The 27,902-nt window shown below is 35.3% G+C and overlaps 3 protein-coding genes across 6 annotated transcripts; 2 read left to right on the top strand and 1 right to left on the bottom strand.

Annotated features, from left to right (window-relative positions):
• Window positions 1-2,053: 2,053 nt before the first annotated feature.
• Window positions 2,054-7,173, bottom strand: LOC111279742 (putative receptor-like protein kinase At1g33260). The gene is made up of 4 exons (XM_022866772.2): window positions 6,381-7,173; window positions 4,722-6,261; window positions 2,445-4,609; window positions 2,054-2,265 (listed from the first exon to the last, which is right to left on the bottom strand). The coding sequence occupies exons 1-2, from the start codon at window positions 7,024-7,026 to the stop codon at window positions 5,567-5,569; spliced, it is 1,341 nt and encodes a 446-aa protein (XP_022722507.1). The 5' UTR covers window positions 7,027-7,173; the 3' UTR covers window positions 2,054-2,265; window positions 2,445-4,609; window positions 4,722-5,566.
• Window positions 7,174-11,332: 4,159 nt separating this feature from the next.
• On the top strand, window positions 11,333-16,467 carry LOC111279724 (uncharacterized). 3 transcript variants are annotated; one of them, XR_016329114.1, is made up of 5 exons: window positions 11,333-12,789; window positions 12,872-13,423; window positions 13,522-13,716; window positions 13,787-13,885; window positions 15,860-16,467. XR_016329114.1 is itself a non-coding variant. In XM_022866751.2 (3 exons), exons 1-3 carry the CDS (start codon window positions 11,824-11,826, stop codon window positions 13,630-13,632), a joined length of 1,629 nt encoding a protein of 542 aa, XP_022722486.2. In that variant the 5' UTR covers window positions 11,334-11,823; the 3' UTR covers window positions 13,633-13,999. The 3 variants fall into 3 exon arrangements, 1 of the variants encoding a protein (XP_022722486.2); XR_002688944.2 differs by lacking the exon at window positions 15,860-16,467 and having other exon boundaries at window positions 11,517-12,789; window positions 13,787-13,999; XM_022866751.2 differs by lacking the exon at window positions 15,860-16,467 and having other exon boundaries at window positions 11,334-12,789; window positions 13,522-13,999.
• Window positions 16,468-21,058: 4,591 nt separating this feature from the next.
• On the top strand, window positions 21,059-25,792 carry LOC111279712 (trihelix transcription factor GTL1-like). 2 transcript variants are annotated; one of them, XM_022866740.2, is made up of 3 exons: window positions 21,059-22,202; window positions 23,195-24,855; window positions 24,996-25,792. In XM_022866740.2, the coding sequence occupies exons 1-2, from the start codon at window positions 21,832-21,834 to the stop codon at window positions 24,684-24,686; spliced, it is 1,863 nt and encodes a 620-aa protein (XP_022722475.1). In that variant the 5' UTR covers window positions 21,059-21,831; the 3' UTR covers window positions 24,687-24,855; window positions 24,996-25,792. The 2 variants fall into 2 exon arrangements, with proteins under 2 accessions (XP_022722475.1, XP_022722466.1); XM_022866731.2 differs by having other exon boundaries at window positions 24,992-25,792.
• The last annotated feature ends 2,110 nt before the right edge of the window (window positions 25,793-27,902 follow it).

Below are 27,902 nucleotides of genomic sequence, written 5' to 3'. Positions count from 1 at the left end.
TGTTGGAGTTTATTTCGTGGCACAAGACTTTGGGATGGGGACGTGATTGATGAGTAGAATATACTCCACATGATTCTCAATGAGAACTACCAACCTCCCCTTCCCATCCACTTAAAACTTTTCAAGCCAATTAGCCATGGCTTAACTATCAACTTTTATAACGAAATGCCAGCCATATGCAGAAAGCAGCAACACAACAGGAGCTTTTCTCTGCTTCATTTTTTTAACAGGTAAACACAGGGTTACAGCCTCTTTTTGAAACAGATAAAGAGACTTTTCCTGTACTGTAATGTAATACTATTAGGGTTGACATCGGGTCGGGTTCGGGGCGGGTTTTGCTCGCCTCGATCCGACCCGAAATTTTTTTTATTTTTTCATATTCGATTCCGATCTGAACCCGATACTATATAATCCGTACTCGATTCGATCCGACTCGAAATTAATAAAAATATTATTTTTTAAATATAAATATTTAAAAATATCATTACATAAATATACATATATAAATAATTAATTAAAAAATTAATTAAAAATAATTTTTTAAATAATATCGAGTCGGATCGGGTCGGGTATACCTAAAACCCGACCTCGATTATTTCCTAACATTACCCGACCCGATCCGAAAACCCGAAATTCAAAAAAAAAAAAAAAACCCTACCTCATAGGGTCGGGTCGGGTCGGAACCTGCCGGAGTCGGGTTGAATTCCCATCCCTAAATACTATGCATGAATACAGATAGTTTCATTGTATGAATAATCACGAATGCATTTTCATGGATGTTACTGCCACCGATATATGCTTTTGATGACGAGGGAGAAAATGTCTATGGATGATGTATGTACAATGCAGCAAGCAGAGCATTTTCAGTGGTACATCCATACGTAAAAGTTCGTTAATTGTATTGCCTTTAAAAAAATACTTGTCAAAAATAATGACATTTAGCACATGTTCCAGGGACCAGGAATATGTAAGAAACAAGTAAAAACATAAATCATAGTATTAAACGAAAAAATTTAAGAATCAAACGCGGTTATAGGAAAACAATTGATTATGTCACTCATGGCCATAAGCCAGCCCAACAAACCCTTTTTTTTTTGTTATTTTATTTCAGCTTATGATATCAGCTATGCCAAATTAAACAACTTCATCTCCTAAAACCAACTACAGAACTCAAATCGCCAACTTTTGCACTGCAAAAACCAAAGCTACCAACTCTTCATAACCAGCAACCTTCTGAGGGGCCATGCTAAACCGAGCCAGACGGCGGCCTCCCCCACCAAACACTTAAAGATTTCTTTAACTATAACTCAGTTTCTTACAAGTTTCTGGGGAACATTCTTTATATGTTCCTCATGGTCTCAATACCAAATTTAGAAAATCCTTTTCCACCACATTCTTAATTCTATTGATAATTCATGTATTTTCTCAGAAAATACAAACTCCTATAATTTACTTTTATGATTTAACCTCTCTGATCAGCTTATCAAAATACTATTTTTTCCCTTTTTCTGTTGGATAAATGATAAACTTCCACACCTTGTGGTTAATCTCATAAACACATATCCCTATTACGTGAACGTATCACAGGCAAAAACAATTTTGTTAGAACAATATCAAACAAAGATTAGAGTGGAAGACTAATTTCTATTTAACTTCAAATGGGTTTTGCATTTTCAATCAGCAGAAAGGCATGTGGACTTCCAACAAAGCATTTCACTCAATCTTTATGCCTTGCCAACATTAAATAAACCAACCCACCCCTAGAAAAAAGTGTGAAAAGAAAAAAAGAAAACCAAAAAGGAAAATCAATTGATGTTGCTTTTCAAAATGCTACTACTTCTACCTAAAAAACTGTGCTAAATTTCAATCAACAGGAGCCGTATCATTATGCACAAGACACGTATATAAAATTTGTCGAATAGTTTTTTTTTTTCCGTTGAGAGATGCAAAATAGCACATTAAACCATCAATGATGGTAAACACTGAATGCAGAAACTTGCATTGAGAATGCAAGTGAGACAGAGACAAGTTATTGAAGTACTTCAGCTGCTAATTCCAAAAGGAATACAAATATCATATTAAAGTAACATAATTTTGTCGCATTAACAAGAGGTAATTACTTTCTAGCAGTGTTGTGCCAAATATAAAAGACAAGGATCAAAGACTATCTTGCAAATACGCTGAGGTAAACACAACCAATGCACAGATAGAAAGACCTAATAAAGGACCTGCAGGAATCAGTTCGAGTAGCTGCCAATCGTATCCCTAAAACAGTAACCAGATAGGGAGAGAGACGGGGAGATAAGGATTAGACCTCAAATTCCATATATTGATTTTTACTGAACTGACATGAAATGCATCTAAAATATTGTGTGCATGCAGCATAGTCATCACCAAATATGGTAAAAGGTAAAAATACCAAAAATTTCAAAAAATAAACATACCAAACACAGAGGAGAAAAGGAAGACAGACCCAAAACCAAGGGCATCACCAAATTCTTTAGTCTCTGATGCTTGCATAAGAAAATAAGCCTGAACTGGACAATCAAATATTACATATTGCATTTTATGGTAGAATAACTTCTGTTTTAAGAAGATACCAGGTCACAGGCAAACTAAAATTTAAATGATCTGTATAGCTATAACCATGAGCACCCTACAAAAATCAAGCAAATTAAAGTGAAGAAAACCGAGTAGATAGCACTAAGAAATCAAATTACATTAGTTATGATAAAATTACATCTACATCATGCAAATATCATTTTTGCGAAATCCTTATGGAGCACAAAATTAAATCATTCATTTAAACTGACATAACAGACAATGATAATTGTATTAAGTTACACAAACTTTTTCACATGCTTCATGGTTCCTAGGAGGATGACAAAATTAATAGCAGCTGTAATGTGATTAAAGGAAAAAAATAAAGAAGAATGTAAGCATTGGGATGATTTATAAAATGGTTACACTTTAAGAGGCTATTATATTATACCTAATAGCAAGATACTTCATAGACGGAATAAGATGTTTAACCAAGATTGTTGGTTCAATCTTGATGAAGTGGAGTGAGATGTGAACCTCACTCTTCTCAAGAACGACTTAGGTTGTTCCAATAGGAAATCAATGTGAAGATGCAAGTCAAAATTTGGAAACAACAATGCTTTGAATGATGTAGGAGTCAAAAATTAAAGAGATAATAAGAAAAGAAGGAAATATGAAGGATGAGATGGAGGAGAATTAAGTATCCCGCAGAAAGAGGAAGAACCATATCCAAACTCCTTCATTTTCCCCAGGTCAAAAGTTAACTAATTATACTATCTACCCATGGAGTGTGTAAATGAATAGCATTCAATTCACATAACCATACAACTTTTAGTTACTTGAATGGTATAATTTTCCAAACTCAGAAGATGACTAACTGAATGCCTATGTAGACAATATTACAGTTACAGGTTGCAAATATCATTCACATTAATGTTAATTAGAGAGATGTGTCTACAATTGCAAAAGTGAACTATTGAGCAACATTATGGCATCAAGTAACAGCACTCTGACTTTCAATTATAATATTGATTTATGTGATCCAAAGTGAATAAAAGCACATGTTAACTGGATATTAAACTAAAAATATACACAGAATCCAAGAAGTTGACAAGTAATGTTCATTAAAGACTCAACTTGTAGTGCACTAAGTACTTGAGAACAATGAAAATAGGCATATGTAATCAAAAATGATTTCTGAAGAATGTAAATGCAAGCTAAAGAAGTGTCCAGTGACAAAAGAACATGCCTCCAAGTAACCTTATTTTAAGGAATGACAAAAGAAGATTCAGTTGAAATATGAAGAGAAAGACTGGTCTAAATATACAAGTAGCTGAGGGGAGGTCCAAGACAAGCAAAGTTCACGTGTAAAATGAAACCCGACTTTTAGTCAACACATTCCAGAAAAAGAAACAAACTCAAAAAATCAAAGTCAGATTTGTTCTATGAATATGAAACATTGATGAGACAAAAACCCAATGGTATCTTGCGGGTTTCAACAGGATTTTCGTAGCAGCATAGCATCCAACATTGGAAATTATAATAGATCTGAAAAGCTCCTACAGCAACATCAAAGAATATTTTTTTTGGATAAGATAAAAATATTTTATTTATCCAAGAGGCAGGAGAGACCTGCTATATCATAGTATAAGGATGCATGTCAATAACAGCACACCTATAAAAACAATTACAGACAGCAAGTAGAGAAATGCAACAACTTATACATAAAAACAGAAAACAAACAACAATCAATCAAAAATAGTTTGAGTGATGCCCCAGTTTTGACAGTAACACCAAAGAACAATTCAGCCTGATATGATTTTAACATATTTACACTAAGACACCACTTAGAAGAGCAAAACCCAAGTATATCCATATTACTCAAGCAGTTACAATGGAGCACCGTAATGGTGGGATCCATCTTTCAATGAACACCACAACTCAATAAGCAACCTTATTAAACAGAAAAGGTCCAAACAGAATGCAGAAGAAGTTGATATATCAAACACACAGATGTCTTGAGAGGAGCTCCGCTGAGGCCTCCAAAGAGTGATCCCTGACTCCCTGACTAACTAGAAGCAAATTTCAAATTGCAAATTATGCTAATATAGTTGGTAAATATTCAATTGCTGATAAATGAAAGAAAGCAAATAGAGAGATGTGAATGCAGAGAAGAATACAGGCAAAGAGACCGCCAGAGAGTAGAAGGATTCCATAGGCAGCGGAGGTAACTGGGGCAAAATCTGCTAGCTGGGATAGGCAGCAAAGCCTTCTTTGGAATAGGATTTTGGTTTCTCAAACAAAAGCCAACCAAATCTTTGCTTTCGGAGTTTGATGATTTAAGGATGGGAATTTTGGATGGTCGTTTGGATTTGAGGCGCCTTTGGCCGCAGCCATTGCGGGCATTTTAATTACTAACGGTACCAAAGATAACGACAGCATCTCGACTGTTTCGCTTCCACTCCCCTGCTCTCTTCGTTATGAATCAACCTGCTCAATTTTTCTGACTTTTTGAGATATTTGGGCCCCCTTCGGTTCTGCTTCGGGCTGTAAATTTGGGCTGGGCTCTATCCTTCAAATGTTTCGATTTCAAGCAAGCATGCTTCTCATCAAATAATATAATTAAAAAAAAAAATACAAAGGCACGCGTTTACGTTACGTCCCAATCGACTGTCCATCGAATTGCTGCAACTGAAAGCCAGAATTTCAAGACGGCCAGAATCAAAGTATAATAAGCAAAACATTCAAAATCCAATGCACCTGTCCAATGTGTTTTTACTTTCCACTTTACAGTAAAATCGTTGTCCTAAAGATTTGATGATTTAATTTACATGTGCTGAATTTCCACACGAATCTTTTCTTTCTATAATCTAAGGGCACACAGTCCAGGACACGCCCTGATTTTTGGACTTTGCAAATCTACTTACAAGAAAAGAAACGGAAAAAAAAATGCAACTACGTATTAACAATTTCAGTTTTCAAAGCAATAAGCCCAATCAGCACGGTTCTTTCCATCAATTAGTTACTAGTGGCAATCTTTGCCTGGTGAGAATAGGAAGTCGATGGAAGGAATTTTCTCCTTAATTGTTTGCATGATTTGAGAAGCAGAAGGCCTAACAGTGGGAGACTGGTGAAGACAAAGAGCAGCAATTGAAAGCATAGCCTTGGCTTCTTCCAAGTCAAACTCTCCAGCCAGGCGTGGATCCACCAATTCTGCCACTTTCTCCTCCGCCCCACACTCAGCAATGTCTCTTAAGCTGGGTGCCACTATTGATGTTAATAGCTGTCCCTTTTCTGGGCAAAAGGCCTCCATTCCAGTAACAAGTTCCAAAATAACAACACCCAAGCTGTAAACATCGTTCTTCTTGGAGGCGAACCCAGTTCTCAAGTAATGAGGGTCAGTGTAACCTGGTGAGCCTATCATTACTTGCTTCGTCCTGGAACACGACGGCGGCATCACCGCGGAAGAAAAACCCATCTTTGCTGACCCGAAATCGCAGAGCTTGCAATTAAAATGCTCGTCTAGCAAGATATTAGAAGCTTTGATGTCCCCATGAACTATTTGGAGGGTGCATTTTTCATGTAGGTATTCGATTGCTTGGGCGAGTTGGAAAGCTATGGCCGTGCGGGTTTTCCATGGAAGTACTTCCCTTCCCCTTTCGTGTAGCTTCTCTTGTAGGTTTCCATTAGGAACGTACTCAAACACCATGGCCCCTTCCTCTGGACACAAAATTAAAAAAAAAAAATTTTCAATTAATAACTTTTCATTTCTAAAGTAATAAAAAAGACTGCTCTTTTTCTTTTTTTGAAGAGTAAAGCAAAAGCCTCACGCAACGCACCTAGATCATCGCAGTAACCAAGAAGCTTAACGATGTTGTCGTGACGGAGTCGGAGCAAAATATCCAGTTCCTGTTTGAACACTTGGTTTAGTCGATCACTACCAACATGGATCTTAACTGCTCCTTGACTGGAACCAGACAAGTTAGCCAAGTAGACATTGCTAAACCCTCCCTGACCAATTACACGGGAAAAATCCTTAGTCACGACTTTAATCTCCTCCCATCCGAATTTCCTGGCAAACCCTTCACCTTCGACGCCAGAATCTTTTCCCTTGTTTTGATCAGGTTGAGCGGTTGCCGAGGATTTACCGCATCCGAGGAATCTGAACAAGAACCCCATGGCAAACAACAAGGCAAGAAGCAAGACAATAGAAACAGTGATGAGAATAGCAATTTGAGGGTTAACGTGCGATTGGGTTGGTTTTAAAGAAGGTGTCGGCGGATCACTGGAAGTGTGGGAAACAGTAGAAGGTATGGGTTGGGAAGCGACGCAGAAAGTGAATAGAGAAGATAAAATGAGCATTGGTAGTAATAAGAGAATGGATGGGATGGACCAACAACGCCTGTACCAGCAGACAAAATTTGAAACACCTAAAATCCATTCCCTTCGAACCTTAGATTTGTCAGTAGTCAAAGCTGTAGCCATGGGAACGCGCAGAATCCTACAAAGCTCGATCTAATAGTCCGATCTAAGTGGAGAGAGAAAGAGGCAGAGAAACGATGGAAACCTCCAAGGAAAGCCAAAGAGGTTCTCTTTTTGAGCAATTAGCCATTTGAGTTTGACCGATCGGCTATTCAAAATATAGTCTGGTTATTTTTTAAATATACTAGTACTACAAAAATTTGAAAGTTGAGAATTTCTTTTTATTTTTTATTTACTTTATTTGTTTCATCTAACAAAATTTAAAATTTTTATTGAAAGAAAAAAAAAAAAGTAAGATAGTGGCATGCCAGCACCAACACCAAAGACTAAGGACGATTCCCTTGTCTACGAAATTGATTATAAAAAAATTTATTACTATATATTTGAAGCCAAATTTATTTTGGTGAATTTTTTTATTGTTTTTGTATTTTTTAAAGATTTTTTTTGCTTTATTTTTTATTTTGAAATTTTTAAAAAATATTAAATAAATCTTTAAGAAAATTGATAAATAAGCACTTTTAATATATCATTTTCAAAAAACAATGAAAGGATCCAAATGACAGTGAAATGAGATCTTAATAATAATAATAAAAAAAAAAACCTTGTTTTTCATGTGTATCTTTTTTTTTTCTTTAATTCTACTTTATATTTTAAATGAAAAGTTGCACATTAATTCAAAAATGATAATAGTAGATTAAGTATTAAGTATTAAAAAGTAAGCTGTTAACATTGTCAATTTCACATAAAGTCTTAATCAATCTAACAACCCATGCCTTTTTTTATAATGTGCAACTCATGCCGTTTTATACTTCAATATTTTGCAATTTTAATATCATTGTATACGCGTTATTTATGATGTCATGCTTTATAATCATGATCGTGGCTGCACGGGGAAATGACCATAACTACTTCATTTCTACCAAAAACTTCATTACCATCCAATGTTTGGTAGTTATTTTTTTAGAACTTACTAAATATAGTGTATTAAATAATTTTTTTATTATTTTATAAATAATAAATTTAAAAATAAAAATAATTATATATATTAAATTTTAAAATTATTTTTTAAAAAATAATTATATTAATCAATTAAATTAATTATTAATAACTTTGTATTTTGTTATTATCAAGTCATCATTCTCATATAAAGTTATGATATAAATTAATGAGACAACAAAAATTTTCAATTTATCATATAATAACAAGATTTTGTTCATCATGTTCAATTCATTTTAGTAGTACAATTTTTATGTTTTTAATTAAATTTTGTTAAAGTTAATTGCTAAATTATAAAAAAAAATGACGATTAATTGTTGACGTGGCCAATGTTATAATAAAGAAGGAGTATTTCATTTTATAATCTTGTTATTGTTCAATAATAACAAATAATTATGGAAAGATTAATTATTTTTATGTATAGTTTCTTCATTATTTATATGTATAAATTACATATAAAATTTTAAATTATAATAATAATATAAGTAAAATGCTTCATTAAAAAAAAAAGTTCCTTCTCTATAAAGTATACATAAAAAAAAAAAGTCAATGCTGAAAATCTCACCTATTTGTGGATTTGACATAAATATAATGCTTGCTTGCTGAGCATTGATTTGCTGCATTCGGGGCTGGATTAGGCATCGATCAAACCGACATGGCATGTGGACAGCAATTTGGGCAGCATTTTAGGCGGATCTCGGCATCTGGCTACCATAGGCATTATCCCATTTTTAACTCTACTTTCAATTTCCTTTACTAATACTTTCCCCTCTCTCTTTCTCTACTCCACTCGGAGTATCTTTCTTAAATCCCACTCTTATCCTTTTCACTGATATCTTCTTTCCTTCTTATTTATCCTCTTTAAAGTTGACAAAAAATGGGTAAGACTGAGACAGTAAAAAAAAAAATTTTTTAAATAATAATTTGGTTAAAATCAAAATTTGGAAGCATGACCAAAGAAAAATAATAGGCTTAAAAGTATGTTTTTCAGAGTTTGGGGCAGAAAGACCAATGAAAAATAATAGGCTTAAAGGACTGATTATGTCCCCAACCACAATTTCCCAATGTAGTTGGATGGTCGCCATACACTTAAAAGCGACTTCCTAATACCACTGAACGCCACCCTTTACCAACCAAATCGCTAGGCGCAGATTGCCTTCCCCCATTATTCCATAACACCAAAAGAGACAACACTTCAGGGACCCCTTTTTTTTTTATTATTATTACTCTATTTATTTAAATTTATAAGTATATAACACTAGCAAAGGGGACGTGTGAAAGCCCTCGTGTCTTATTTTTAAAATTTTAAATTTTATAAATAAAAAAAATATTAAAAAATATTTTTTTATGAAATTCAATTTAATTTGATTTTAAATTAATTAAAATTTAAAATAATTATCAAACATCAAAAAATTTCAAATTAAAAAAATAAGACACGAGGGCTAACCCCCGAAAGAAAATACACTACAGATTGCAACGTAGGTTTGCAGTAGTAGCTTTAAAATCCAAAATAGATACACGCATGTATCTTTCTCTTTCCCAATTTTACATATATATAAACATTTTTTCATTTCCATCCCTATTTTTTTATATTTTCATCTTTATATCCTAATCTACTTGGATAAAAATTAATATTCATTCTTATTCCCAATAAATTTTAATAGGTAAAGATAATTTTTGTATTTGTAATTCTTTAAAAATTAAAATATTTAATATTTATTGAAATAAATAATAATTTACAAATTATACACATATATTAAAACAAGTTTAAACAATTATAATTAAAAAAATTATTGAATTAACAATTATATAATCTACTAATAAAATATTTATTTTTTAATTTTAATAATTATAATTCAAATTCTGACATTTTTAAATATAAAAATTAATAATCTAAGATAAGTAACAAATATATATTTTATATATTTATTAAATATATAACATACAAATACAAGATGTATATTATATTATATATCTTCATCCTCAATCCAATGAGTATTTCAAAATGATATTCATCTTTGTCATTATCCCCAAAATTTGATATCTAGATCCACTTCTACTTAGATAAAAATTAAAATTTTCGTAAGTAAAATTGATATTTTTAGCAATCGATAATATAGCTAATAATTTTTATTTTAGAAAATAAAAAGGGGAGAGTGAGTTTAAATATAAGAAGAAATTATATTTTAAAAAAATAAAATTTGACTTATAATTAGCAAACTGAAAAAAGTTAGTGGGCTATGGAGGGAAAATTGTTAATCCAAAATTGACTCTTCTATGGCTTCAAATTATCATTTTGTCCCATGTGACTGTGTGAGTGAATATGGAGAGAAGGTAGTTAATCAAATATTCGTTAAAAACTTTTGTTTATGATCAAACGTATTTAAATTTTTTTAGTAATATATTATAATTATAGAAATATACAATTAGTCCTCATTTAAAATTTATTCTTTTTAATTATTACCGAAAGAAACATTTACATTTCGTTTTCACGTGTAATATTTTTCAAAGATCTCTAGGATAAAAGATAGTAACCTCTTATAGCTTTATTTTTCATCAGTTTCCTTTCGTTCTACTTGATTAATCCATTTTGCCAAGAACGATGATCATTTCCAAATTTTTCTACCTTTTTATTTTTTTTTTAAAATTCAAATCATGATGATAGCGAGTGGCATGCCAATCACGAGAAGCTCATGCCAGACAATTTTTTATGCATTTACTGCAATTTTGAGAAGCGTGATATTTGGAAATGTCCATATCAGTGTTCAGAATGAAAGGAAAGCAGTGGGGCTGGTGGACGGTTGCCGGTTGCTTTATATATTAATGATCGCTCACTTTCATTTTCTTTTTGGGCCTTCTCTCTTGATAAGTCTTTGTACACTGTAGTCCATCCTCAGCGTCGGAGTTTCGTACTTTAGACTGGGGCTTCCACGTGCGGGCCTTCCCAAGAAAAGTAATGGGCTTCGGGCCTTATATTCTTCAAAATGTGCTCACTTTCGGCGAGACACGTGGGGAATTTCTGCCTTTCTTTTGTTTTGAGACCATACCCTGGGCGTGGGGCCCGGGGGCCATGGCTCACAGTTATCCCGTTGAATTCGAATTTGCGTGGGAACTGTTTTCCAGGATGGAAATTTGGGTAGCAAATAAGCATGCAGACAAAATGCATACACAGATTTCTTGTTTCAAAGCTTAGCATAATCCGTTTGCGTTCGTATTGGAGAAAAAAAAAAAAAACCACTTGGGTACAGCAACTACTTTGGCAATTAGCAGTAATTACGCATTAAAAACTGCCCAAGGTGAGATAAAAACAAATGCTCTTTACAAACAAAAGTTTGCCTTCTTCAATTCCAAAGAAGAATTATTGGATGACGTTGGAAAATGGTTTCTGGGGACATCAACCAACACAGGGAAGACAGCGGAAAGTAGGGCTTCCAGTATATATAAAGCTACAAAAAACGCAACGGCTCTATTTATCGATCTTTCCCGATTCCTTTTGCGTTTGGTCAGTTTCAGAATTTGAAAAAAGCGCACAAACGGAGTCCAAATTTCCCAAATACAAAAATATCCAAACACCAAAAAAAAAAAAAGTGGGGGAAGGGATAGAAGAAAACCCCTAATTGCTCTTGATTTTAATTAAATCCAATTATGTCCTTCCAACTGCAAATTCTTTACCAAATTCAAGACCCTTCAAATCTTTTTATCCATTTTGTACGTAACACATTGGTTTTTCCCCGCCGTTTTACTTTAATTTTTATTTTTTCAGTTACCGTTTTGATTAGGCGGTGGCGGAAATGAGCGTTGAGGATGAGGCTGCTCAATGTCATGATGCTGCCTTGCCATAATAATCTCTCCATATCCAATGAGCCATCTCCACGCCTCCCTCGAAGCCGATGTCGTCGTTGGCGTCAGAGCCGTATGGGAACCGCAGTGGTTGCGGTTGCCGCGTTGCTTATCTCCACCAGCGCCTGGCTCTCTCTTGTTTTCTCCGGCACCACCACTCGTTGCTGGCGTCGTTTCAAGGACTGGGAAGGTGGTCCCCATTACCTCTCCCGCTCTCTTCCCTGGTCTTCATCTCCCTATCTTCGATCAATTCCTCCCCCTCTTCGGTTTGATTTGCCACCAGCCTCTCCTCGTAACCGTAGCCTCTCGGAGCGTGGAAATGAGAAAAAAGAGCTTTTTCTGAACGACATCTTATTTGGAATAGCAGGATCTTCACATCTATGGAAACAACGGAAAGAGTTAGTTAGGCTTTGGTGGCGACAGTCGGAAATGCGCGGTCACGTTTGGTTAGAAGAGCAGGTCCCACCTGAAGAAGCCGACGATTCGCTTCCACCACTCATGGTCTCCGAAGACATCTCACGTTTCCGTTACACTAACCCAACGGGCCATCCTTCCGGTCTCCGAATCTCTCGCATTTTAACGGAATCCTTCCGTCTCCGTCTGCCAAACGTCCGCTGGTTCGTTTTAGGAGATGACGACACGGTTTTCAATGTAGACAATCTGGTGGCAGTCTTAAACAAATATGATTCTTCCGAGATGATGTACATCGGGGCACCCTCTGAAAGCCACTCCGCCAACGCGTATTTCAGCCACTCCATGGCGTTTGGCGGTGGCGGCATTGCCATTAGTTATCCTCTGGTGGAGGCTCTCTCTAAATTCCACGACGATTGCATCGAGAGGTATCCGAAGCTTTATGGAAGCGATGATCGTCTACACGCCTGCATTACGGAACTCGGTGTTCCACTCACCAGAGAGAATGGTTTTCATCAGGTAATCATAAAATAAACTATTAAAATTCTGCTAATTAATATAGTTAAATATGATTAACTAATTATTATATTTGTTTTGATAGTGGGATATTAGAGGAAATGCCCACGGTCTTTTATCTTCTCATCCAATTGCACCATTCGTTTCAATCCACCATGTTGAATATGTGGATCCATTTTTTCCTGGATTAAGTTCGTTAGACAGTTTAAAACTGTTTATAAAAGCTATGAGAATTGAACCCAGGAGCTTTCTACAACGATCAATCTGTTATGATCGTGTTAGGCGCCTCACTTTTTTAGTTTCACTCGGTTATGTTGTTCAAGTGTTCCCAAATATTGTGCCACCTCGTGAGCTAGAACGTTCAGAGCATACCTACATTGCCTGGAATAAATTACGACACCCCCACGAATTTGATCATGACACCAGGGGTTCTTACAAATCTGTTTGCAAAAAGCCAGTTCTATTTTTCCTAAAAGATGTAATGAAAGATGGTAATGCTACATTGGGTTCATATGCTCGGGCCAAAGCCAAAGATGACCTGAAAAGAAAGGTTTTCTGCTTTCCACGTTCCCCTCCATTGCAATATGTGCAGAACATCCAGGTTTTAGGGTATCCTCTTGGAAAGAATTGGCATCTGGTGCGTCATGTTCTCATAATTGTTTCCTAAGTTTTTTTTCCTCTTTAGGTGGTTTCTGGCCTTTTCGTTTTCATGATAATTTGTATGTATTATGGCAGGTGCCGCGTCGGTTATGTTGCAAGATAAACAATACTGGTGATGAACTCCTTAGATTAACAGTTGGGCAGTGTGGGAAGGAAGCTCGCAGTTCTTTTACTGATTCTCTGTGAATGATGGAGGGATGCTGTTGAGTATACATACAGGCTTCAAGATGGACCTCAAACCTATTTGTTCCTTATGCTTTTTAGCTGCATGTAAGTTTTTGGGGTTTGCCTTGAGATTGACATTGAACATTTTTCTCATTAGCTTACTTCCTTATATCAGATATTGGAGTGCTTTGTTGTACACAGTTGATAGAGTTGAAGATTGGTTTGCAACTTCAGCTCAGTCATTCAATTCGTTGCCTTCATTTTTGTTCAGAAGGTATTCATCATATACTGATAGCTAACATTTTGAACTTGCTGATGCAGTGACATTGGTACTTACTTGTCGATATTAAATATTGATTTTGTTAAATTTATTTTTGGTGCCCCTCCAGATTCTAGGCATTGCGCATGCTTTCATTAATTTTCATAGTTCTTCTTGAGCTTGCTCCAATTGAAAGGAGATGTTTGGTCTGGAATAAACCTAATCTTACCATCTAGGTGATTGGCCATGCAAACAATTTTACGATTGCGCAATGACTAATTCAGAGGAGGGAAAGTAATATGTCAGTAAAGGAGAAGAATCTTATATCAAAACAGATTGAACAAAATTGAACAAAATGCATTAGTAATCTAGTTTTTATGTCCTCATCCATTTTAAATTTGAACACTTATGGATCTCAAGCTAGACAACGCAACAGGGATTGTCTGTTTGTGGTTAGCTACTCAAGTCTGTTTAATTAATACAAGTTTACCTTTTTAACAAAAGCTGTATTGAACTTAAGTATAACTTATGAGATTTTAGTCACCCCTCCAAACCAAGTCCTTTTCCATTTTCATTTGTTTATTGCTTTAACTTGACCATATAGTTCCCTTTTATTTTCTTCTCCTTCTTTCTCCAGAGCTTTTTTGTATATCAGGCCTGCCCCATAACTATTTGGATTGTAAAAGCCTGGATTCTATCAATGATATTATGTTATTTTCTTCTTTATCATAAAAGGACGACGTATCTTAAGAGGAGGTTAAGGAGAGGACAAAATGCGTTTTGAAAAAGAAGAGGGGAGTATGCGAGCGAGCTGATCAGGATTCAGGGCATTATATGTACTCATCATAATTCAAGATGAGCCTTTTAGTTTGATCATGATTGATTCCATGAAACCGAATTAATGCTTTATAGACTTGAGTTACATTTTATATCATAGTAGCATAATCCTTAGCCAGGTGGTTGCACATTTTTCATTTTCTTTTTTTGCTTCAATGGATCATTATTATTAACAGAGGTCATCTAAAGTGATTACAACTTTGAGCAACTCTAGAAATCAGTCTCTGCGTCTTTTTTTGAAAGCCCTGTGGATGCATTGTCCCAATTTGTCCTGGTTTACAATACAAGTCATTTCTTTAAAAGCATGCTTAGTAAGAAAACCTCATGCCAGACAAGCTTCTGTTCAGTCTAGAATAGCTGTAGTGACTTGAGAGAATATGTTTGCAATCATTAGATTAAATTGTTGTTATTTTGTCTTCTCCGATGTATATCCTGTCTTTGACCGTGTGATGGAAAGAAAACATGCTTCATCCAGCATCTTAACTATGCTAGTAGGACATCTATTATTTCTTTAGATCCATTTCTTTGCCTTTTCTTCTAACGCTGCTAACTTTACCCCTAAGGAACTTTCGCTTGATCTATTAGTTCCTTCTAGACTTTTAGGCATTAACCTACTAGCTGTGTGATTTTTCAGAACTTTAAGAGCCAGATATTTAGGTAATTCTATAATGTTCTTTTGGTTTTCTTTCTCTTGATCAATGATTGTTATAAACCAATGAGATATATTGTGTCCTCTGTAATCAGTTATAAATGTTTGAAATGAGGTCCATAGTGTTATGCCATGAAATATAAACCAATGAACTTGGCCAAAATATATATATATATATATCAATAAACGGGCATTTTCTCTGTGCTTAGATCATCATTCTTGGAATACCTTTGATTCCTTTTCTTCGCTGCAGTTCTATCCTTCCTGTGGTGTGTGATATGCTCTGATCTGGCATTCTGATAAAAAAAGTTTTTATGAAATTTGGGGCGTTAGTCAAAATATTCTCCTTTTTACTGCTTGTTTTCTTCTTTTTTCTGTATATCTTGTTTGTTGTTATTGCTGTTTTGTTAAAAACACCTATCCTATTTGATTTTGTTTTATGGAGGAAAGCAGATACAGACCTGTCTAAATTTACCACTTATTTTCCCTCAAATGTCCAACAGTAAAATGAATCTATTGTGTCTGCAACATGTTGGCTTGCACCTGGGAGGCTGGGATCCTTAGTCCAACTGCCTTAGTTAAAAGCTCAGATGGCCAAATGGACTTGCTCTGTTGCTTGACTTGGCTAAATGTAAGTTCAGTTCACTGAGCTTATAACTCTCATGCTAGTATTTTGGAATTGTAGCTGGTCCTTCATGGGATTAACAACAAAAATAGAAAAGGCCTATAAACTGGCCTTTTTTTTTAATGGCGAGGTTGCAATTTAGAAGATAAACTTGCCTGGTTATTATCTCTGTGGAGTACTTTCCCTAGCTTGAAATAGAAAGAACAAAAACATTATCTTTTCTCATTAGAGAAACACATATGCTTCCGTGAAGATTTATGTTGACTAACTGTTAAAATGGAGGAGATGCTGCTGCAATGGCTGAAGATTTATGTCTTTCTTTTGGCCATTCATTTGGGTAGAGTGGTATCATAGATAACCCAAAGTAGGTGTCCCTGCATGCTTAGTTTTCTACATTCTTTTGCAATTTAAATAGGAATTGATACTGGGTTATTTTATAATTCTGACATCATTTCTTCTTTTCTTTAATACTTATTAGTTTTTTCCCCTTTTGATTGTACTTGATGTACTGAAATTTGATGATCGGGAAAGTTGCTTTTAGATGTTAGAGCCGGGAAAAATGATAATTTTATGTAAGTGGAGCTTAATTTTGTTTATTCATTACTCCATGTAATTTCAGAATTTCCAATTTGTCTTCAGCTTTTCTCCACATAGCTGAACTTCAAGTTTGGGAAGAATTGTTTTCTTTTAGCGTTCCTTTGGTGATGATTGGTTGAATTGTTAGTCCCAAAGCGAAGCTAGCATATATAAAACAAAGGTACTATAACAAGTATAGCATATTAATGTGTGAAAATGATGACCATGAATTTGATCGAGAGGTCTCAGATCAAAGAAAGAAAAAAAAAAATGATTTAAAGGTCTGCTTAACAGAATTGCTTAGAAATGTCCTATGTGAACAACCTTACTGTATCAATGGAACTTCTGCTAAACATTAGGAATTTAAAAGCGAGGGTTTCTAGATTTTATGGAATGGAAATCAGGAATTAAATTCATTATAGGACTTATTCAATCTCTTTTAGAAGATACTATGCCGCCACTCGGACTAACTGTTCTAGGCTATAACTCATTTGAAGTTACTTCAAGTAGTTTAGAAACTATGGTTCACTGTCGTGGTTGAGAGGGAACTGATGGGACCTGCTTGGGAAGAGGGTGAAGCTAGGATTTAAGAAGTCAATCTGATCAAGACATTTGATGGCACTGTAAAACTTATAAGAGGCACATTTGCGAAATTGTAAGGTTAACTCAGTAACTGGCTAGTAAGGCTAAGAATCGTAGTATATTAGATGTACCTTGTTACATTTGTTTCTTGCATCATAGTTTCTCATGCTTTTGTAATGATTATTTTAGAACTTGATGAGAATTTCGAGTGTATCAAACTGGGATACTTCACTCCAGCTGACTGACTGATATTTTATGAATCATAAGCCACTAATAATATGTGGACGAAACTGTAACTTAGTAGTTGAGAGTTGAACCCGTTACAAATTTGGTTGATTTAATTAGATGGGACACATCTAAAACTTCAGTTAGTTGCTCCCTTCTATATTTCGGAAGATTTTCCTATCCCTACAATATTATATACTGTTGCATGAAAAGTGCACCAGTTATTTGGATTCCTTTGAACTTTCTTCTCTTGTTATGGAACTCAGCAGTGACATAGTTGCTGTTGCATTTTTTCTGTGAGGGGAGGCGGGGTGGGTGGTGGTAAAGGGCGCTGATGCTGCATGTGAACATGTATTTTATGGCATACTCGTTTATGCATTTTGCAATCGTGACTGTGTAGATGGAACAGGTAGGATTTTTGTTTTCTTATTACTAGAAAATACTTGTTTGTTTATCTTATTGGGACCAAATGGAGTGAGTCTCCTTCAATCCGATCATCCAAACGAAATAATAGCCATCCTGCTTTGACCGCTCAATGCCGCCATTGCAGCATGGAAATGTTGGCTTGATGCCTTGATTTCCTAATCGTCGAGGCAAATTCTTTGATATTGTCAAATGTAAGTCAATTTGGATTTGACCATAAATCCACGCCTGTAGCTTTTGCCAAATACGTATATGATGTGAACTGCTAAAGACAAGTGTCTTCTTTTGCTTTATGTGCTTAAACCCGATTTTTAATCACTGTAATTTTTTTTTTTAATAATTGATTTGAGGAAGAGGTTTTTCAGCTGAAATCTCATTTTTGCCTTCTGTTTTATTCATACCTTGGTTCCAATTTGACAAGAATGTAGCAACAAAGAAGCAAATCGCTTCCTATACTTTCGACGAGTTATGTATTAGCATGTTGGGGCAGAAAAAATACCGACCATGGGAATAAATAACCCTTTTCCCTTTGTTTTATAATATTATTAATATATTTTTAATACCAATTGGATGAAAAATACAAAAATGCATACTCAAGTGGGATTTCTATTTATTAACATAAAGCCGAAGTATTTACAGTTTTACTGGAAATTTGTTCTTCTCTGGGCTCAAATTGCTTTCAAATTTCAGCTCTAGAGCAAGATCTTCACCACGGAAAAATCAGCTTTGATTAAGAGTTTTTTCGACGTTGTTATATGAAGTTATGAACACCAAAAGTTGATTTGGAGTTTGGACCACTATCGCAATTCACTGTGCATTTTATTTTTGTTTTTGGATTTTGGTTGAGTTCATTAATTTGAGTTAAATGGAATGCAAATACAACTCAGAACACAAAAAGCAGTTTGCTCCTTTTTTTTCGTGGTTTAGAATTGCGTTTGAGACGTTGAAAAGACGCTATTCAAACTTCCTTTTGATTTTAAAGTATTCCATGTGCCCTGGGTTTTTCGGATATTTATTTGGCCATGGCATTTCAATTGTTGTTTTCTTAAAGCAAATCCCCACTACTATTATTTCTTTTTCAACACAAATTTTTCAGTGAAATTTTCTTTTTACCTACAGTCTTTTCAACCCTAGCTTCATTGACATGGTATGCTTGGGGATGCTTGCTTTTGCTTTTTTTTTTTTTTGTCGCCGGCGGGAACGTACCAGAAAAACATTTATTTATACCTACATTTTGAACTGATTTGACTTCAGACTTTAGAGTTAATAACACGCTAGTCTTCCAATTTTGGCTCAAGTTTTTATTAGTTTTTAATTTGTAAAAAATTTTTAATTAGATCTCTGATCACAAAAATATATATATTATTTTAGTCATTTATGTGTGAAACTATTTAATTTGACTATAAATATCAAACATGTGTCGGATTCAGCTAAATATTTAATTAAAATTTTTTAAAAATTGAGAATCAAAATTCCAAGATTGCAAAAGCTATTAATTCTTGATTTGACATTGTGTTGGGCTATAACCACAAAAAAATAATGAGCACCAACTGATTCGGATGTAGTGGAATCAATAACCACTTTGATTAAAGTTTAAAACTCACTGGCTGGCCGGTGGCCACTATAAGCCCGGAAATAATCACGAGAAGCAGAGGTTTAAAAATAGAAAGAGTAAATAGAAATGAGGATTTGAAAATGCGGAAGCAAAGAGAGGGGAGAGGGATAAGGCATGTGCACCGATTTGGGTATAATTGAAAAAGATGCCTGGCATGGCAGTTGGGGAGGGGGGGGGGGGTTGGTTTCACAAATCAGGGAGAAACGCCACGCACGTTCTTACCACCACCTCATATTTTGGGCCCAGTTACAGCTGTACGGATCTGTTCCTGTCCCTTCCTTTATTATTATACGTAAGCTTGATTACTATTCTTAATTGTATAAAAATAACTTACCGATGCTACATACGCTAGGAAATATCGTATATCGTAATTTGAAAAAAAATTATAGAATTTAAAATTTAAATTATCTTTTAATATTATTTTTTTAATATAAATATATAAATTAATTAAAATAAATTTTGAATTCCTTCAATACATTTGAATCCATTTCACTCTTGCCTTATTATCATTTCTCAATACAATTAATTTTTTCGTAAAAATGTTATGATTGGACTATGTAAGAAGGGGTTTTCCCGACAAAGGCTGTTCAAGTAAAGTTCTGTTCTTTTTTTTTTTGGTAAGAAAGTTTCGAAATAAATAGGTTATTTCGTTTTTTATGTTAAAAAATATATATTATATTTAATAATTGAAAATGAATAATTATAAATAGTATATTAGAATAATTTTTATAAATAATTATAGTAACATTTAAATTTAAAATTTTTTTATCAAAAAAAAATTTTAACTGATTAAATTAATCATTTATCGGTCGTTCAAGTAAAGTTCTCTCATATCGACAAGGGCGGGCGCACTGACCATGCCTGTTGATTGGTGATTAATTTGGTTTAATTAAGACAGGGGAAGGAACAAAGGATCCTTGAGAGGAGTAGAAGAAAGAAAAAGTATGCAATTAAAATTCTTTCCCATTGCCATTGGAATTGAGTTCCTGAACAGCACAAATTTAGAAGCGTACCTGCATGCATTACCAAAGGTAGAAGATGTCTATTGCTTTGCTCGAGTCATTTATGAAGCATGCATCTAACTGTTGGTAAATTATTAAAAAAATAAAAAAAGATGCAAATCCCAGGTTCTCTGTTGGTGAGAGGCCAATAACCCAACTAGTAATGGCCACGTAGGAATAAACGAGGAATTTTTATTCCGGATTTCTTTTTATTTTTAAAAATAAAATTATTTGAATTATATAGAGATAGTAGACGTGTGAATAAATATAAAACATATTTGAAAATTTTATTTTTAATTTAATGGAATAAATGTTTTGAAAAGTGGTTTTAACAAGTAAATGTTATGGAATAGTCTTATACGAGATTTATTAGTTGAAATCCTCTATTAAAATTTATTGAATCAAAATTAAAACTAAAAAAAATTTTTAATATATTATTTAAATAAATATTTTTAGTAAAAATTTTAAAAAAAATTTATCATTAAAAATATATATATAATTTAATTATAAATTATATTTTTAATAATATTTATTTTTTATTAAACACCATTCATATATAAATATAAAATTTTTATTAAGTTGTTTTTAATAAAAAAATCCATAAATTTACTTAAAAAAACTATGATATAGGTTGTTCCTTATTAGCTGCAAAGTTAGAGCCGCTAACAACACAACATCTACTTTGGTTTGCCTCTTCTTTCTCCTTCTCTCTCTTAATCATCGTCATCATCATAATCGTCATCTCCATTCATTTTTATCTGCCTCCCTCTCTTTCCATTATTAACTTTCTTTTTTATTCTGTCCAAAATTTTTCAGAGTGCAGTAGCAGTGCAGTTGATGATGATTTTGATTAAGCCTTTCTGCCCCTTTTCTCTTTCTTCTTTACTGCAACCCTCCTTCCTTCTTTTTCTTTTTCTATAACTAGTTTAATTTTCCCATCAAAACAAACAAAAAAATTTTACTTATAAAGAAGGGAAAATAGAAGTCTAAATCGCAGCACTAACTCGTAGGATTACTCTTTCTGCCGACCAATCTTTCCGGTTGTCTTCTCTCTTTCTCTGAGTCCTTTTTTTTTTTATTTTGAAGAAAAATTAATCGTATTTAACATCACCTCATCTTTTCACCGAGCTTTTTCTGCTTACTGTTTTGTTTCTCTTATCGTTTCGATTAAGCCCATTTCTTTCTTTGTTTTTCAACATCCTCATCACCGCCATAAACCAGCAGCTCCCCCGGCCCTCTCGCATCGCAACTGTGTGGGGGAGGGAGGAGGAGGGCAATATGTGAAAACGATTCAACTGAATTATATTATCGTTGATGAGAAGAAGAAGAAGAAAGATCTTCATGCACCACTGATAAAAGATTATTCCGACTTTTGCCAACCAGCAACTTCATCGACATCATTGAGGGAAAACAAGAGAATTGAAAGAGATGCAGCAAGGAGGAGGAGGGGGAGGGCATCAATCTCAATATGGGGAGATGGGTGCTCAAACAACGGTTGCAGTGAGCGGTAGCCACATGGTAAGCGACCAGTCGGAGCAGTTAGTGGAAGCGGCATCGCCTATAAGTAGTAGACCACCTGCCACTGGTAATTTGGATGAGCTCATGAGGTTAGCAATTGGTGGTGGAGATGAGGAAGGAGATGAAGGGGATCAACCTGGTGGCGGAGGAGCAGCTGGAGTTTCAGGTGGTAATAGGTGGCCCCGTCAAGAGACTCTTGCCCTTCTCAAGATTAGGTCAGATATGGATGCTACTTTTCATGATGCCACCGTCAAGGGCCCTCTTTGGGAAGACGTTTCCAGGTAAAGTACTTCGCCCCCACTCCACACGGCCGTAACCTAAAATCAGTTTTTTTTTTTTTTCCTTTTCTAAATGTTGTTTGCCAAAAATAAAGTAAATTCAACAACTGGTAAAAATTTAATCATTAATATAATGCATTGCTATCAAAGAGCTTAGTTGTAGCAGTGAAATACTGATGGGATGGGCTTTTTCTCAACGTCTCCCGCTCTCCCTTTTTCTCTCTCATTTTGAACACAAACGCACATGGCTTCTATCTGTTTCCATCACGACTCACGATCTGGGGCATCTTCTTCTTCTTCTTCTTCTTCCTTTTTTTACCACCTTCTTTCTTACAATTAAGAAACATGAACTCTAGCCAATCCTATCTTTTATCTTTTCTATATATATATATCTATCTATATATATATATATATTCTCCTTTATTTACTTTTAAGTAATTTAAAAGCATTAATCCAGGCAACTGCTATGGCTTGCGCTTGGCTTGGCTATCTTATTTTGTCAATTTCAAGTGGAAATTCGGAAATTTGAAAATCCCGAGAGGAATTGTTTTTACTACTTAATTATTAAATTTCTTAGACGCCATGGAAGGGAGGGCTCGCCCACTCTCCATTCTCTCCCCGTCAGCTCTTTCTGTTCATTTGTGTTTTTGGTCTTTCCCTCCTTTTCACGTCAATAATGCTTACTTAGACACCAAATCGGTTATCATTCATTATTATTATATGGAAGGAAGGATGAGGTCAGTTGGGTAACTGTGTGAGAGTGGAGGCATCAAATTATTTTCCTACCATATTTCTCATGTTCAATCTTCATTCAAGCACGAAGAGTATAACTAGAAGGTTTACGAGACTTCGTTCATTCTTTCATCTCCTTTCCTTTTCTCGACACTTAGCATTAATTAACAGTCAGAAAAAAACCTGGCAAAAGGTCTAGTTCAGATGATTGCCAAATTATTAGTGTTTTGATTATATGAAAAAACTACGGGCATCGCTCGCAGGAAGCTAGCGGAGTTGGGTTACAAAAGGAGTGCCAAAAAGTGGGAGGAAAAATTCGAGAACTTTCACAAGTACTACAAGCGAACAAAAGAAGGGAGAGCTGGGCATCAAGATGGTAAGAGTTGCATGTTTTTCAGCCAGCTAGAGGCTCTCCATACAACTTCTGCCACTGTTGCTGTCACTACCGCTACCGCTGCCAGCCCTGACGTGGCTCCCGTTTCGGTTGGGATTCCTATGGCCATTTCTTCTGTCAGAATTCCACCTACTACAGCTATTCCAATGTCCTCCTCTATGTTACCCATGCCTGGGTCTGCTCCTGCGACAGTGCCAGCAAGAGCACCAGTTCCGGCATCAGCACCTCCTATCACCAAAACAGCCGCTCCATTTGGAATCAGCTTCTCTTCTAACAGCTCTTCCTCTTCTCAAGGCTTGGAAGACGACGATGGCGAGGAGGATGAACTCGGAGGAGAACTGTCGAACATGGCTGGCACTAGCCGTAAACGTAAAAGGCAGTCTTCAAGAGGGGGCGGTAGTACCACCAGGAGGATGATGGAGTTCTTCGAGGGTCTATTGAAACAGGTCATGCAGAAACAAGAAGCCATGCAGCAGAGGTATTTAGAAGCGATAGAGAAGAGAGAGCAAGATAGGATGATAAGAGAACAAGCTTGGAAAAGACAAGAGATGGCAAGTTTAACTCGCGAACGTGAACTTATGGCTCAAGAACGTGCCATTTCTGCTTCAAGAGATGCTGCTATTATTTATTTTTTGCAAAAGATTACTGGTCAGACTATACAGTTACCCTCAACTGTCACTGTTCCCGCCGCTCCCCTTCCATCGAAACAAACGACCGTGCCAGTTGTTCCACCAGGGGCTCCTATTCCTTCAGCAGCTCCGCCATTGCATCAGCCACCGTCATTACCACAACAACAACAGCGTAACTCGCAACAGCAGCAACAGTCACAATCGCACCTTCAACATCCGTTGCAGCCACAAGTTGTTAAGCCGCAGCAGCAACCTCAAAATACAGAAGTTGTGAGGTATCATCAACAGCCTATTTTTTCAGAAGTAGTAATGGCTATCCCGGAACAACAGGTTCCACCACAGGAGGTTGGTGGGAGCGGGAGCTTGGATCCTGCCTCGTCTAGATGGCCTAAAGATGAAGTTCTTGCACTTATAAGCCTGAGGAGTGGGCTTGAATCCCGGTACCAAGAGGCTGTGCCCAAGGGCCCTCTTTGGAAAGAAATCTCCGCTGATATGTTCAGGATGGGCTACAAGAGAAGCTCCAAACGATGCAAGGAAAAATGGGAGAACATCAACAAGTACTTCAAAAAGGTCAAAGAAAGTAATAAGAAACGTCCCGAGGATGCCAAAACTTGCCCCTATTTTCACCAACTTGATACCCTTTACCGTAAGAAAATACTTGGAGGTGCTACTAGCGGTGGTTCCAGTAGCTTTAGTGACCAGAATAGGCCTGAAGAAGAAACGTCACGGTAGCATCAAGATGCTACTGACGCCTCACCAATCACGGCGGCCCCGCCATTGACGCTGCTAACTGATCAATCTGAAAATAAAACTGGAGCTACTGTTGATGTGCTGACAAGCAAAGAAGGTTTGCCCAGGAGTCTATTTGGAGAAGGAAACGGTGGAGCTGCAAAGATGCATGGTAAATTTATTTTACTTACCGGCTTCTTTATTTTCTTTTTCCCCTCACTATCGTCATTTGGACATTTTCAATTACCATTGCATTTTGATAAACCATTTTATATGATGCCTTATTGATTTCTGGGGTGGTATTGAAGCCAGAAGACATTGTGTGGGAGCTGATGGAGGAGCAGAGGATGCACCGGCAACAACAGCATTGGATGGCTATGAAAAGATTGATGAACCTGATAGTGATAATATGGATTACGAGGAAGATGAAGATGACGATGAGGATGATGACGAATTGGAAGAAGAGAGAAAGATGGGTTATAAGATAGAATAGCAAAGACAGAAGGCAACCACTCCCAATGGAGGAAGGAATGTGGCACTCTCCTTCTTGGCCATGTTTCAATAACCTCGGCAGCAGCTCCATCACTAAAAATGTACACCATATGTACCTTCGAATGAATTGAATTGAGACACTAAAAGTGTACGACTGAATTGAGACAGGAAATAAGCTTGGGTATATATTACCAGAAGCACCGTCGAAGGACAGAAAGAAACATGAACCAATGGATCATAGAGAGGTACGTGTATGGTGTAAGTAGGATAAGCAGATGTTTTGTGTCAAAATTTCTCTTACTTTGATTGGTTATAAATAAAGAAGTGAAAGAATATCCGTTCCTTCCAGGGTTTCTTAGAATTAGATTTGTTTTCTTTTTTGTCAACTGTGTACTGACCTGTTCACTCCTATTCTTGCCCTTTTAAACTTTGTAATCAGTTATGTCTTCTGTCATAATTCTTTGTATCTAGGCTTAGCAGTTCAGAATCTCAATGAACAAGTACAGACGGAAACAGTAACTCCTAGGGGAGAAGGTGTTGGTCTTTTCATGATCAATCCCTTTTCTCCCTCCTTTTTCTTTCATTATTATATTATTATTATTATTACTACTATTCAAGTCTTTGTTGCTCGTCAAGGTAGCCTTGAGTTCCCCGACTGGTTACCAGTTCCGACGTTGTCATTTCAGCTACTGTTAAATAAATGTGCCAGTGTATTAGTATATACATACATATATATACGTATGTGTATATATATACATGCACGGTTGGATCTTCCTGTTAGACCCATTTTTTTCCCTTTACAAAAAGGAAATTGTTCTTGGGTTTGAACTGGTAATTAATGGTTGAATTTGTAAATTTGGAGGTCATAAAATTAACTTCAATATCTTATTAGGTCATAAAGGATTTGGAATTTGAAATTTGGAATGCCACTGAATTGTGATAATTAACCAACAAAATGGGAAAAAAAATGTTTCTTCAGATACTGTGTCAGTTGGTTGTTCTTGATCTGTAAAGTGAATGTCTTGCTTTTTTCCTTCCATTAATAAACAAAAAAAATGAAGACAACATCTAATGGATCAATGTTGACTGTTATCAATTGCAAAACAAATAAAAACAGTAAATATTTAAGAAGAAAAAAATTAGAAACAAGCGTACCAAACTGAAAGAAACATTAGTTAATCCTGTTAATTCGCAAGGAAATTTAATGTAATAAATTCTCTTATCAATAATTATGCTATCCCGGGGGCCAACGCTCAGTGAGATGTGAAAAGAAATTTCAAATACAAGTAAAACCAAGATAGAAATATTACAAAAAGTGACATTCTTTCTAGTGATTTATACTCGTTAGATCTATTTTTCAACCACATATATACAAATTATCACATTTTAATTTGTGGGCAGACAAGAAGAAAAGAAATGCAAATTGAAAAGTAGGCAGCAATTACGCGTAGCACAGTAGTCCCCATAATTGCACTTGCAAATTCAGCTTTTGCCAACTAGCTATCTTCTGCACTGTGCACTGCGAGTTTCTCTTTTCCCCACTTTCGTATACCTATCAAGATCAAACAATGACAATATCTCTCTTTCTCTCACCCCACACGCACAGACACACACAAAAGAATAAAGAAAAACGAAGGTGACATTTGATGATCATTCAACCCCTTTGACATGCCCCTCCCCATGTGCTTGTTATTTTACTACCACTATCCTGGCCTTTCTCTAGCACCCCAGACTTTCCCAATTTTTTTTTTAACTTCATAGCCGTGTAACTTTTCTTTTTCTTTTCTTTCACTGCCGATTTGCCTTTTCATTTTCCCATCTTTATCGACTTACTTATCCTTCATGTGCTTTTTTTTTTATGTAATTATTATAAGCATATAAATATAAATATAAATGTGTATTGGTATAGTATTTTATGATGTTAATAATTATAGTGGGGATTGTTTGCTCATTGCTAGGGGTGTAATCGAGCCGAATAGTGAGAAGTTTGAGCTCGAGCTCGAGCTCAACTCACAACTCAGGGTTTGATACTTGATTCGAATTCGATCGAGTTTTATTTTTTAAGGTTGAGTTTGATTCGTGATCAAATTCGAATTATTCGAGTTTGTTCAATTAAGCTCGATTAATATATAAAAATAAGCTCAATTCATATATTAAATAAGGATTTGATTATTTATACTCGAACTCAAAATATTTTATTAATTAAAATAATAAAAATATATTTAAATATAAAAGTTCGATTAGGCTCGCGAGCTATTCGAATCGGATATAAAAATACTCAAATGTGGCTCGATCAATAAATCGAACTACTCGAGCTCGACTCGATAATAATCGAACCGAATTCAAGTTTTCTTCGAATCGAACTCGAGTAACTTGCGAGTACTAATATATCATTTACATCTTTATCCACTACTGGTGATCAATAAGAATACATCGTAAATTCGTATACAAATTAAAATATATTGTGAATTTATATGAGTTAAATATTTATTTGTCTCTTGAATTATAATACTTTTGTCATATTTGAACTTAAAAGAATTAAAATTCATAATCAAACACTTAAAATTTCTTTTATGGGAAAATTAATCCAAAGACTAATTACATTAGAATTAAAGCTGACATGATTTTATTATCCAATAATAAATCAGCATTTATTAAAAATGTCAAGTCAATTTACACTCAAAAGCTAAATCATTTGCGAGTTTCGACGCCACATAAAAAAATCAA

Source organism: Durio zibethinus, chromosome 17, assembly GCF_047325235.1.
Source record: "Durio zibethinus cultivar Kanyao isolate XHJ-2024 chromosome 17, ASM4732523v1, whole genome shotgun sequence".
NCBI lineage: Eukaryota > Viridiplantae > Streptophyta > Magnoliopsida > Malvales > Malvaceae > Durio > Durio zibethinus.
The sequence above is the reverse complement of the archived record's forward strand: the minus strand, read 5'-3'. Positions and strand labels throughout refer to the sequence as shown.